This window comes from Anabrus simplex, chromosome 3 (assembly GCF_040414725.1).
Source record: "Anabrus simplex isolate iqAnaSimp1 chromosome 3, ASM4041472v1, whole genome shotgun sequence".
Taxonomy (NCBI): domain Eukaryota; kingdom Metazoa; phylum Arthropoda; class Insecta; order Orthoptera; family Tettigoniidae; genus Anabrus; species Anabrus simplex.
Window position 1 is genome coordinate 525023586 of NC_090267.1, and position 12429 is coordinate 525036014.

Here is a 12429-nt window from a genome sequence, read left to right on the forward strand (position 1 = left end):
CAAAGCACCCAAGCCCACACCATGCCGGATCTCCTGAAGGATCTGATCCATATTAAAAATGCTTATAGGAAAAATGGCAAAGATTTAGGGACCCAACTGACTGGGTGGAATACCTGGGCCAAGCCCGGGAAGTACGAAATCGATTCCTGGAAAGAAAGATTGAAAAATGGGAGGAAACTTGCCGTAATCTATTAGAAAACGAGTCAGATCACAAATTTTGGCGGATTCTCTCAAAAAACCAATCAGATCGTGAATTTCGGCGGATTATATATATAACAATAAGCAATCAATTATAAATTTCAGTATAATACCGTAGCGAAGCACGGGTATCATGCTAGTATTTATATATTTAAGAAAACATAAAAGGCCAATAATACTGCCTTGAGGAATTCCCCTCCTAATTATTACAGGGTCAGATAAAGCTTCACCTACTCTAATTCTCTGAGATCTATTTTCTAGAAATATAGCAACCCATTCAGTCACTCTTTTGTCTAGTCCAATTGCACTCATTTTTGCCAGTAGTCTCCAATGATCCACCCTATCAAATGCTTTAGACAGGTCATTACAAGTTGCCCATTTCATGACCGTATCGATGTTTAATCAAGAAGTAAGAATAAATAACCACCTAATCGATACTTTATTAATGCCTCAGGCAAAATTGAATAAAATTAAAACTTACAGGACATGTTTCGACCACTTAGTGGTCCTCTTCAGCTGTATAAATAAAGAACTTATTGTCAATATTTTTCTTTTAAGTTCTTTATTTATACAGCTGAAGAGGACCACTAAGTGGTCGAAACATGTCCTGTAAGTTTTAATTTTATTCAATTTTGCCTGAGGCATTAATAAAGTATCGATTAGGTGGTTATTTATTCTTACTTCTTTCTTAGACAGGTCAATCGCGATACAGTCCATTTGACCTCCTGAATCCAAGATATCTGCTATATCTTGCTGGAATCGTACAAGTTGAGCTTCAGTGGAATAACCTTTCCTAATACCAAACTGCCTTCTATCGAACCAGTTATTAATTTCACAAACATGTCTAATATAATCAGAAAGAATGCCTTCCCAAAGCTTACATACAATGCATGTCAAACTTACCGGCCTGTAACTTTCAGCTTTATGTCTATCACCCTTTCCTTTATACACAGGGGCTACTATAGCAACTCTCCATTCATCTGGTATAGCTCCTCTGACCAAACAATAATCAAATAAGTACTTCAGATATGGTACTATATCCCAACCCATAGTCTTTAGTGTATCTCCAGAAATCTGATCAATTCCAGCCACTTTTCTAGTTTTCTACTTTTGTATCTTACTGTAAATGTCATTGTTATTACATGTAAATTTTAATACTTCTTTGGCCTTAGTCTCCTCCTCTATCTGGACATAAACCTTGTAACCAACAATCTTTACATACTGCTGACTGAATACTTCTGCCTTTTGAAGATCCTCGCATACACACTCCCCTTGTTCATTACTGATTCCTGGAATGTCCTTAGAACCTGTTTCTGCCTTAAAGTACCTATTCATACACTTCCATTTTTCACTAAAATTTGTATGACTGCCACTTATGCTTGCCATCATGTTATCCTTAGCTGACTTCTTTGCTAGATTCAATTTCCTAGTAAGTTCCTTCAATTTTTCCTTACTTCCACTGCCATTTCTATTTCACTCGTCTTCAAGCTAAGTTGGATAGTGAACAGTTACAAATCCAAGCCAACGTGGTTCACTGAAATTGAAAAGGTTACGAAAAGCGCTGGAATTAAAATAGATATGACAGAAAACAGAACACGTTTCAGAGAAGTAACACGAAAGGCAGGATTTCAGGAGAGAAAGAAATTAACAACCGGAAGAAAATCGGTTCAAGAGGAATATGGAACAACATTCGTGGAAAAAGGAAGTTTGGAAACGAAGAAAGTTAAATGCAAAGAAAAGTAACCAATGTGATTTATCATACCCTCAAAAGGATTATTAGATGAAGATAACAATAATAATACATGCTTTAACACACGACTTCTGCAATGAGAAACATAACTTCTCAGCTTTACCACTAAGGACTATGAATGTTGTGTGCCATCATGTGGCGATAGTGAGTAAACTGTGGTGAGTGCTTCTTGTATCTAAATAGAGGTTTGTATTTATTGGGACTATCCACATGACTGCTTATATGTAAGGTTCGCAAATGGTATTGTCCCCCACTTAAAACTTCAGAAAATAACATAAGATCAAAAGGTTCTACAAAGACTTGAGGAAGAAATTAAGATCAATGCTAAACTTTTCAGAATAAGTAGAAGACTATGTACATGTAGGTCAGACAAAGAGATCATTCACAGAATTGGGAAATGCTTGGCGTCGGTGCTGGTCACCTATATTTTATCCTAACAAATTGTTATTTTAACCATTTGCTTTATGTCGTACCGACATGGGATAAGGAAGGCCTAGGAATGGGAATGAAGCGGCTGTAGCATTTGCCTAGTGCGAAATTGGGAAACCATGGAAAACAATCTTCAGGGCTGCTGACAGAAGGGTGGCAAGCTCACAGCTGCGCACCCCTACCCCCAGGGCTAACTTGCCCGGTTCTACAGTAGTAAGACAATGAATATCATATTTACCGTAGCTCACGCTATGCTGAAGGCTGGGAAATAAGAGGGCTGTGCTGGCCGTGAAACAGTTTTTCACTTGGGCATGAGTAAACGCCACATTATGCCGCTTCTAAGACAAAACTGTGTGGGCATAGCAGTTAGTATAGACCGTCAGAGTGTCAAAAAATTCTGTTTGTGGTTATGAGCTTGCAGATGATGGTGCAGGTGGTGAATAAAATTAATAACTGCAATTATGTATTGTGAAAATTAAAAATGGTACACTATTGTATTCCTTATTTCAAATTAAAGGCCACACGGGGATGTGTTGATTGATTTTGTAAATTTCAGAAAGGTGATGAAATTTCTTCATGACTTTGACACAAATATCTTAAGAATTAAAGAATTTGAAGTCGAAGCCATACACTATCTGCCAATATAATAATATGTACCAATCTGCACCTGTTATTGTATATGAAAGATATTTTAAGTGGACTTAAGCGCAAGATCTGTCACAATGAAACATTTCCAATACAGAAATTGCTGACCTTAGAATGGATTTAGCCTAGTTTTACAGCCAGTACTGCTTGTTCCTATGGTGGTTCGCCGTGTGTTTGAAGACAAACACCCAGTCCCCAAGTAGAGAAATTATCCACACACGCTTAATCCCCTGCCAGCTAGGAATTGAACCCAGGACCCTCTGAACCAAAGGTGATGGAGAGAAATTATTAGAGTATTTGTTGGACAATACTTCAAGAACTATGTCATCAAAGTGCAAAAATAATACCAAAATAGACCAAAAACCAGTGAAAGCTAAGTTGGGAAGTGATAGTATATTTATATAGTACAATTTTGAACTGGAAACTCATTTCTTAATAGACTTGAAAAAAAAAAAAAAATATTAACAAACATTTTTTTGTGTGCAAAAGTAGACTAACTTAACTATTTAAATTAATACTTTTCAAAACACCTTTGTATAGGTCTATACATACAGGCTTAAAAGTTTTTTATAAATAATTTTATGAGTAAACAACTGGAATTACAGATTAGGATTTTTGCAGATTATGTCATACTGTAAAGAATAATAATGTTAATGGTACAGGACTGCGAGACTTCTAAAAGACCTTGACAATGTTGTCAGAGGGGCAGCAGACAATGGTACGACAGTAAACAAGATGAAAAGTCAGGTTCTAAGTTTCACCGAGGGGAAAAGCCCCCTCAAGTTTAATTACCATGTTGGTGTAGTAGAAGTACCTCAAAGTATTTTAATATGATATACGCAACCTTAGCAGGAGAACTAATAACTACTTACAGTGACTCCCAACTTTGTTTAAAAATGAAAGTAGTTTTTAAAAGTGTGTAATTAACACACTTTTAAAAACTAAAAACACAGGCAAAAATCCAGCTGTGTGAATTAATCACTTAATTCTGACATCATAAGTTATAAATTTCATTATGGTCCGTATTGACAAAGGGTAGTAGTAATTCTGACATACAAAAATCTGCAAAGAAAGGAAGATAAAACAATCATTAGAATAAACCCAAATTGATCGCCCTTTGGCATACAATTATAGCGTTAATTTCCTCCTGAACGGTCAACATGATCATCACACAGAACTCCAGGTAGGGTTCAGAATATCTTCTCTTCGAGAGAAGTAGGCTATTTTGAGCCAGAATTAGAAAGTCTCGAATTTCCCGTAAAAATTCAACACCGTAAACTTGCGAGGGTAACATACAGAAGGGAAAGGGCCAAGAAATGCGTGAACCTACAACTGGGGTGGGAAATGACAAGAGTTGAAAACCTAAAGTGTACCCAGTCGTGTAATGTCTATAGTTGCAAAGTCTCTGTGAACGATAATCAAGCACTTGCACACTGATTGAAAAACATATACTCTTAAGCCTCAATCTATCTAGGTTTCCAACGTAACTTCCTCACTTACGTCACTCTTAACATACTTTTTGCTTTAAAATCCAAAAATCATGTTGTAACTGACTATATTTAAGTGGTGTTGCTGATACTTCCACACACCTCATTCTTTAGTTCTGTAATCAACTCCTCAGCAGACGCAGCCTTAGTTTCCAGTCGTTTCAATATTTCAGCTGCTGCCATTCTTTTATATATATATATATATATATATATATATATATATATATATATATATATATATATATATGAAATGGATAATCGAACAATTCGTATCAACTTTCGGTATACTTCACTTCTTAACACAAGGATCATGAAAGAACAATTTCCACATCAAAGAGAATGAGCTCCACATGTGGCAATGCGGCCAAGGGAATGTGTGGAGTGTGGGAGGACTGAATAAGAGAAACACATGAAGAGGAGATCATTGCCAACGTGCAGAAACATAATTGTCTGAGAGATGCTTAAAATATCTCGCATTGAAGGCATCTCTAGAGCTCTAGAATTATGCTATGCTACGAGATCAACAATCCATTCTCCAGCGTTGGGCAGATTACTTTAATAACATCAGCAACAAAGAATTTACGCATCCACCAATTTCTAGTCCTGATCCTATCGTAGGCCCTGTTCCCTCAATTACATCCGAGGAAGTAATGCTTGCCATTAGCAAAATGAAAAATGGAAAAGCAACTGGTCCAGATGACTTACCAGCGGAAATCTGGAACATGCTCGGAAAGCCTGCTTCAGAGTTCCTTGTCTCACTCTTCAACCAAATCATCGCCGAGAAACAGCTTCCATACTCATGGACAACTAGCACAAGAGTTCCAATCTGGAAGGGAAAAGGATATGTGAGTGATTGTTCGACCTATCGCCCTATACTACTCCTCTGTCATACTTTCAAGATCTTTGAATGTGTACTTGACAGCAGACTCAGATGTATTGTCTCTGTAACACCAAACCAGTGTGGATTTGTTAAGGGATGCAGTACCATCGATGCTATCCATGCCACACGCCTCTTGATGGAAAAGCACAGAGAGAGACAGAAGAGTGTACACATGGCATTTCTAGACCTAGAAAAGGCCTTTGACCGTATCCAACACGAACTTATTTGGCGAGCTCTTCGCTGTCATGGCGTCCCTGAAGAGTATGTAAGCTGGGTGCAACTTCTGTATCGCAATTCCACTAGTGTCATCCGGAGTCCTGCTGGAATCTCTCCGCCTTTCGATATCAGTGTGGGTGTTTATCAAGGTTCTGCCCTTTCACCATAGCTATTCATCCTCTGCATGGATACGGCAACAACTGACATACAGACTTCACATCCCTGGACCCTTCTTTATGCCGATGATGTGGTACTTGCACAAGAAACCCATCCTGAACTCCAGCATCAGGTTCAAACGTGGAAGGACAGACTGGCTGAAAATGGACTGCACCTCAATATCCAGAAGACAGAATACCTGGAATGTGGCCCCCAAACCAGAGGTACTATAAGTATCAGTGAAGAAGACCTGCAGAAGACCATGCAATTTAAGTACTTGGGATCTGTCGTCACCTCAAACTGTGACACCACTCCTGATACTCGGATGAGGGTAAATGCAGCTTGGCTCAAGTGGAGACAGATCACTGGAGTCCTCTGTGATAAAAAGATGCCTCAATATCTAAAGGCAAAAGTTTATAAGAGTGTGGTACGGCCAGCAGCGATCTATGGGACTGAATGTCGCTCCATGACGAAACAACAGGAGCAAATGTTGACAACCATGGAGATGAAGATGCTTGGATGGTCCATGGGGCTGACCCGATGTGACCACATAAGGAACACGGACGTCCGGCAAAGGTTTGGTGTCGCGCCCATCATAGACAAAGTGAGGGAAGCCCGTCTCCGCTGGTACGGCTACGTCATGAGAAAACAGGACGACTCAGTTGCCAAAACAGCGCTCCACATCAACCCAGAGGGAACAAGACCACGAGGAAAACCGGCAAAGAAATGGACTGACAACATCAGGGCAGACATGCACAGTGTTGGCTTAACACCAGAAGATGTCAACGACAGACAGAAATGGAGGAGATGTAGCAAAGCAGTAGACCCTGCAAGTCCGGATTAATGCTAAGAAAGAGAGAGAGAATAATAATAATAATAATAATAATAATAATAATAATAATAATAATAATAATAATAATAATAATAATAATAATAACAATAATAACAAAGGCATAAATTTATTCAAATAGGGATATAGGCCAAGGATCCCTTATTCATAACACAGCACAAAGTAAATTAAACGGGCCAATTTACGAAATATAGATAAATATATCTCTAATATTGGCGATACTAATTTCTAAATCATTCTGAATGATAAAAATAAATGTTTCTTTTGTGGTGATGTGGATTTTAAGCAGCATTGCCTCGACTGCTACTAAATATTTATTACCGCTTAGGGATTTTCCGTTTATTTGCACGGGGCAGGTAATACCAAATACATCTCTACTGTATTTGGTAACACTGACGACACGCAATGCCAACTTCACTTTTAACAAACAGAAACACTTTATTAGATTTCTCTTACATGATCCTTGTTATTAGCCAACATGACAGCGGTGGACTGGGATGAGGTTAAGCGATTAGCTGCTGATTTCCAGAGAGCCCAGCTTAGTTCAACTATTCAGAGGTAAATTATTGAGAAATATTATATTACTTATACTTTTCTTGAAATTATTGTTTGGTCCATGCCAGTCTTTATGATACACATTCCAGCTGCTAAAGTTAACCTTGTCAGTTTTACACTTCTCGTGTTTTGGAGCGTAACACGTTTTAAAATCCTGACGACAAAAGCCTTCTTGAAGGGTCGCTGCAGGGTAGAGCTGATCAGATATATATATATATATTGGCTGGAATGCATGCTGAGCAGCCCACTGATCTTAACCTAACTATTCTGTGTTCTGAAGATTGTTACAGTCTGTTGAAGTTATTTCTACTAATAGTTTTAATCTAGATAAATGCGAACTTGTAAGGAGGGCTCTGTCAGACTGATGTACACCTTTTAATAATAATAATAATAATAATAATAATAATAATGTTATTTTTAGGTTAAGTATTTGTTCTGCACTTGATCGGCCTTTCCGAAAACCTGCTTGGTATTCCCCGAGTTTGTGCTCAATTTGCTGTTCTAGTCTTTCAAGGATGGATAGTGACAGGATTTTGTAGGCTACTGGCAGAAGAGAAATTCCACGGTAATTGTTCACATCTCTTATATTTCCTTTCTTGTGTAAAGGATGGATCAAGGCTAGCTTCCAGTCCTCTGGTAGTTGTTCTTTTTCCCATATATCTACAATGGTTTGGTGTAGGATGTCAATTGCTTCTTCCGGGGCATGTTTCCACAGTTCTGCAATCATGGAGTCTTCACCAGGAGCCATATGCTGAGAGGTCGAACCTATGTATCTACATTTGTAGACTTCAGGAAAGCATACGACTCCATCGACCGTGATGTGTTGCTTAATATCCTTGCAGAAATGGGAGTCGATGAGAAACTGCTGGCGATAATAAGGGCAACACTAACTAATACCAAATCCAAAGTAAAATTCCAAGGATGTCTCTCTGAACCCTTTGAGATCAAGACAGGCGTTCGACAGGGAGATGGGCTGTCACCTCTTTTGTTCAACTGCGTACTTGAGAAGGTAATACAGGAGTGGCGAAAGACGTTAAAAGAAAGAAACCTTTACAAACCCGTAAGGATTGGGACAAAGAAAAATGGAGTGGAAATAGATTGCTTAGCGTTCGCTGATGATATATCCCTTATGGCAGAAAATTTCGAAAGTGCAACAGAACAGATCAATGTGTTGAAGGAAGTAGCAGAACAAACAGGTTTACAAATTTCCTTTCAAAAGACAGAAGTAATGTCAAATATCAAAGATGATACGGCACAACTAAACACCAAATATGGAATGATAAACCGTGTTAGTAAATTTAAATACCTTGGGGAATGGATTCAGCAAAATGGACTTGACAAAGAGGCCATAGCAGCAAGAATCAAGAAAATGGAAGTCACTTTCCAAACCACCCGCAACATTTACAACAAAAAGTGCTTTTCCCTGAACACAAAAATTCGTCACTACAACACTGTCATCAAACCAGTATCACTGTATGCATCTGAATGCCTTATCCTGTCCGAGAAATGTTTGCTTGCGGATTTAGAGAGGAAAGAAAGAAAGATCTTACACACCATACTTGGTCCAAACTACAAAAATGGCATCTAAATTAGAAAATCCAGGCAAGAAATATACTCTAAGATAGAGAAGATCACGGACACAATGCGTAAAGGCAGAGTTCGCTTCTACGGTCATATACGACGGATGATCGACTCTCGATGGACGAAACGTATCTTCAGTATATTTGACGCAAAACCAAAAACGGCAATGCCATGGTACGTTAATGTCAAGAAAGATCTTAAAGAACTGGGCCTACAAGCAGAAGATGCACAAGACCGAAATCTTTTCAGAGCAGCCATCAAGACTTTTGGGACTTTCGGGGACGAAAAACGGGCAACTGGTGCTAAATGGACAGAAGAACGTCGTGCTAAACACAGTGAGCTAATGAAGACGATGTGGATCAAGTGAAAGACGAACAAATGCCAGAATGTAAAGTGAGGCTTATCGTGGTCCCTAGTTGGCCGATTAGCGAAGTTGAATGAATGAATAATGTTATTTGCTTTACGTCCCACAAACTACTTTTACGGTTTTCGGAGATGCTGAGGCGCTGGAATTTAGTCCCTGAGGAGTTCTTTTACGTGTCAGCAAATCAACTGACACGAGGCTGACGTATTTGAGCCTGCCAAGTTGGGGTCAGAAGGCCAGCGCCTCAACCGTCTGAGCCACTCAGCCCAGTGATGTACACCTTTTATAAATATTGGCTTGCTGATGCTTGTTGTTTAAAGGGGCCTAACATCGAGGTCATCTGCCCTATAAATATTGGCAAAGTGTAGGTAGTTTCTCAAAATGTTGAGTTGGTTCATGTTCCAGCATATTGTATTTGAAGCCACGGTACTGGAGTGGGAGTCAGGGTGGTTATTAGTTCTATTCACCCTAAATCATTAATAACAAACACCACAAAAACCGTTGATTTACCAGTGCTCCCTCCCTCATATAGGGTTGCAGCTTGCAGGGTATACTCAGCCCTGGCTGAATCGAACACTCCTTCCACTTGTGTGTCTGACCTCATTTGGTCAAGTCTTCTCTTACTTCATTACAAGGCCTAGGGAGCCTTTCACTTTCCTATCTGCTCTATTGTAACATAATACCCATTCTTACGATGGGCCTAACACTTCTGTATGGGCCTGATAATCTTGATGTTATCGTTGGAGCTGATGATGGCAAAAGTTGACCTAAGCTTCTAATTTTAATCAGTAAAAATTGCTTTCATTAGATTCCTTCCACTGAAAGCCTCCCTGGTGTCAAGTCTGTGTGGTCCAGGCTGTTTGAGTCCTATTGGTGAAAACTAAACAAGTTATTTCGCCATCAGAATGTTGGTAGGAGAGGTGGTGGAAACAATTTCTAATCACTAGATTGCATGCCAGAACCTCTCCGCGGTGTTCATATGGTGCTATTCGACAGTAGTAGGCTATGTTTTGGCACCGTGTTTCACCCCCTCCCTTCTACTGCAGTGTTCTCCCCAGAAACTTTCTTCAGCTGGGTGGCAGGAATGAGTAGCTGGGCAGGGAATACTTCTTAAGAAATGAACAAGATAAAATTTCAGTTTGTTCTCCTCAGGCTGTTAATAATAATAATAATAATAATAATATGGCCTCAGCTATCATGTGCAAACATTTTAATTTGACGCCATCAGGCTGCTTGCTCGTCAATTTCGACGTTTCATTTTATTCTAGGCCTACTAGATGGCAGAGTAAACCGAATCTCTCTTGGGCGTTGTTACCAGAGATCTTTTACATGTCGACATTGTACGACATGGAGTGTCTTCCTCAAAAATCTGACTACCTCTGCAGGGGTTCGAACCTGCTATCTCTATCACTGATCTACAGAGTGCATTAACAGTAGGCCTAATATCATTAATTGCAGAATGGAACTATTTTAATATACATTTTATTGCAACCAAATGGTCATAATATATACACTTAAATACGATGTGCATTCAAGTTCTAAGGCCTCCGATTTTTTTTCTCCAGACTGGAAAGAAATAGAAACATGTGCATTGTTTTAAAATGAGCCCGCGTTCGTTGTCAAAATGTCAGAGATGGCAGCACTATACGACAGATGGAATTTTAGCGCCAGCCGCGAGAATGAGAACTGTTTTAGATACTTAAACTGGCGACGTTTTCCTTACTTGAACAGCGTGCAATCATTCGTTTTTTGAATTTGCGTGGTGTGACACCAATTGAAGTTCATCGACAGTTGAAGGAGACATGTGGTGATGGAGTTGTGGATGTGTAGAAGGTGCGTTCGTGGGTGCGACAGTTTAATGAAGGCAGAACATCGTGTGACAACAAGCCGAAACAACCTCGGGCTCGCACAAGCTGGTCTGACGACATGATCGAGAAAGTGGAGAGAATTGTTTTGGGGGATCGCCGAATGACTGTTGAACAGATCGCCTCCAGTGTTGGCATTTCCGTGGGTTCTGTGCACACAATCCTGCGTGACGACCTGAAAATGCGAAAAGTGTCATCCAAGTGGGTGCCACGAATGCTGACGGACGTTACGCAAACGTTTCTTCGTGGAAACAACTTTGAAGTGATTCCTCATGCTCCCTACTCACCTGACCTGGCTCCTAGTGACTTTTTGCTTTTTCCAACAATGAAAGACACCCTCCGTGGCCACACATTCACCAGCCGTGCTGCTATTGCCTCAGCGATTTTCCAGTAATCAAAACAGACTCCTAAAGAATCCTTCGCCGCTGCCATGGAATCATGGCGTCGACGTTGTGAAAAATGTGTACGTCTGCAGGGCGATTATGTCGAGAAGTAACGCCAGTTTCATCGTTTACGGGCGAGTAGTTAGTTAGAAAAAAAATCGGAGGCCTTAGAACTTGAATGCACCTCGTACACTGATGATGATGCTGTCAAGCTTCCTTTTCTACGGACACATTCGATGGCATGGTATATATTACATCGTTGATCGCAGAAGACACATATGCAGCCTGGTCCCGGCTTGTGAAATCCCAAGGTGTTATTACCATGAACAAGATGTTCTACTGCTCACTCATAATCAAACACCGGCGTTTACCACTCGATCGCTGTAGAGCACCATTCGGGTTTGTGATGTCATGAGGAATCTAGTGCTCTCAGCGCAATTCCACGCTAGTCCAGACACCGCTGACGCACGACACTACATTATAGTCAAGCTAAACATTTAAACTCCAGTGTAAGTGATAATGAAATGGCGTGTGGCCTCTCAGGCCTGGTGAAGGTCTTTTGATTTGAAGGCGATCATGTGGATCAGGGGAATTAATCAATTATGGTTAAAATTTCCGACCCTGCCGGGAATCGAACCCAGGACCGCTGTGACCAAAGGCCAGCATGCTAACCATTTAGCCGTGGAGCCGGACAATGTAATTGATGCAATTATGCTAATAATAATGAAGATTTATCATTTAAATAAACAGTTCTATAGTATTTACATTTTAATCTGGTGTGCACGATGACTCAAATATGTATTAATTTTACATAACTATAGGTGGCCCGGCGTAAGGTTGCATATGACAGCTGCGCATGTTTGTCACACTGCAATGGTGCACAAAACGATGCCACATCTGCATCAACAGTTGATTGGACGACACGTGAGTTTTTAAAAAACATGGAAGAAATGCTTGTAGTATCATCGGGATGATCACAATACAAATGAAATCGGTCGACAAAAATCGAACTTTCAACACACCGATTTAAGTTTACAATAAAATATTTCATCACATAAAATGATACGAGA

The 12429-nt window shown here is 39.8% G+C and overlaps 2 protein-coding genes across 2 annotated transcripts in view; one reads left to right on the forward strand and one right to left on the reverse strand.

Annotated features, from left to right (window-relative positions):
- AIMP1 (aaRS-interacting multifunctional protein 1) overlaps positions 1-4883 on the reverse strand; it is a 65310-nt gene extending 60427 nt beyond the window's left edge. Inside the window, exons 1-2 of the mRNA XM_068226771.1 lie at positions 4742-4883; positions 4612-4697 (exon numbers count right to left, since the gene is read on the reverse strand). Of these exons, the coding sequence (XP_068082872.1) occupies positions 4612-4692 (81 nt within the window). The 5' untranslated portion in view covers positions 4693-4697; positions 4742-4883. The remainder of the gene's footprint in view (positions 1-4611; positions 4698-4741) is intronic.
- A 2156-nt stretch (positions 4884-7039) lies between these two features.
- The window catches only part of Ufl1 (UFM1 specific ligase 1), a 392500-nt gene continuing 387110 nt past the window's right edge, over positions 7040-12429 (forward strand). Inside the window, exon 1 of the mRNA XM_067143679.2 lies at positions 7040-7169. Within this exon, the coding sequence (XP_066999780.1) occupies positions 7090-7169 (80 nt within the window). The 5' untranslated portion in view covers positions 7040-7089. The remainder of the gene's footprint in view (positions 7170-12429) is intronic.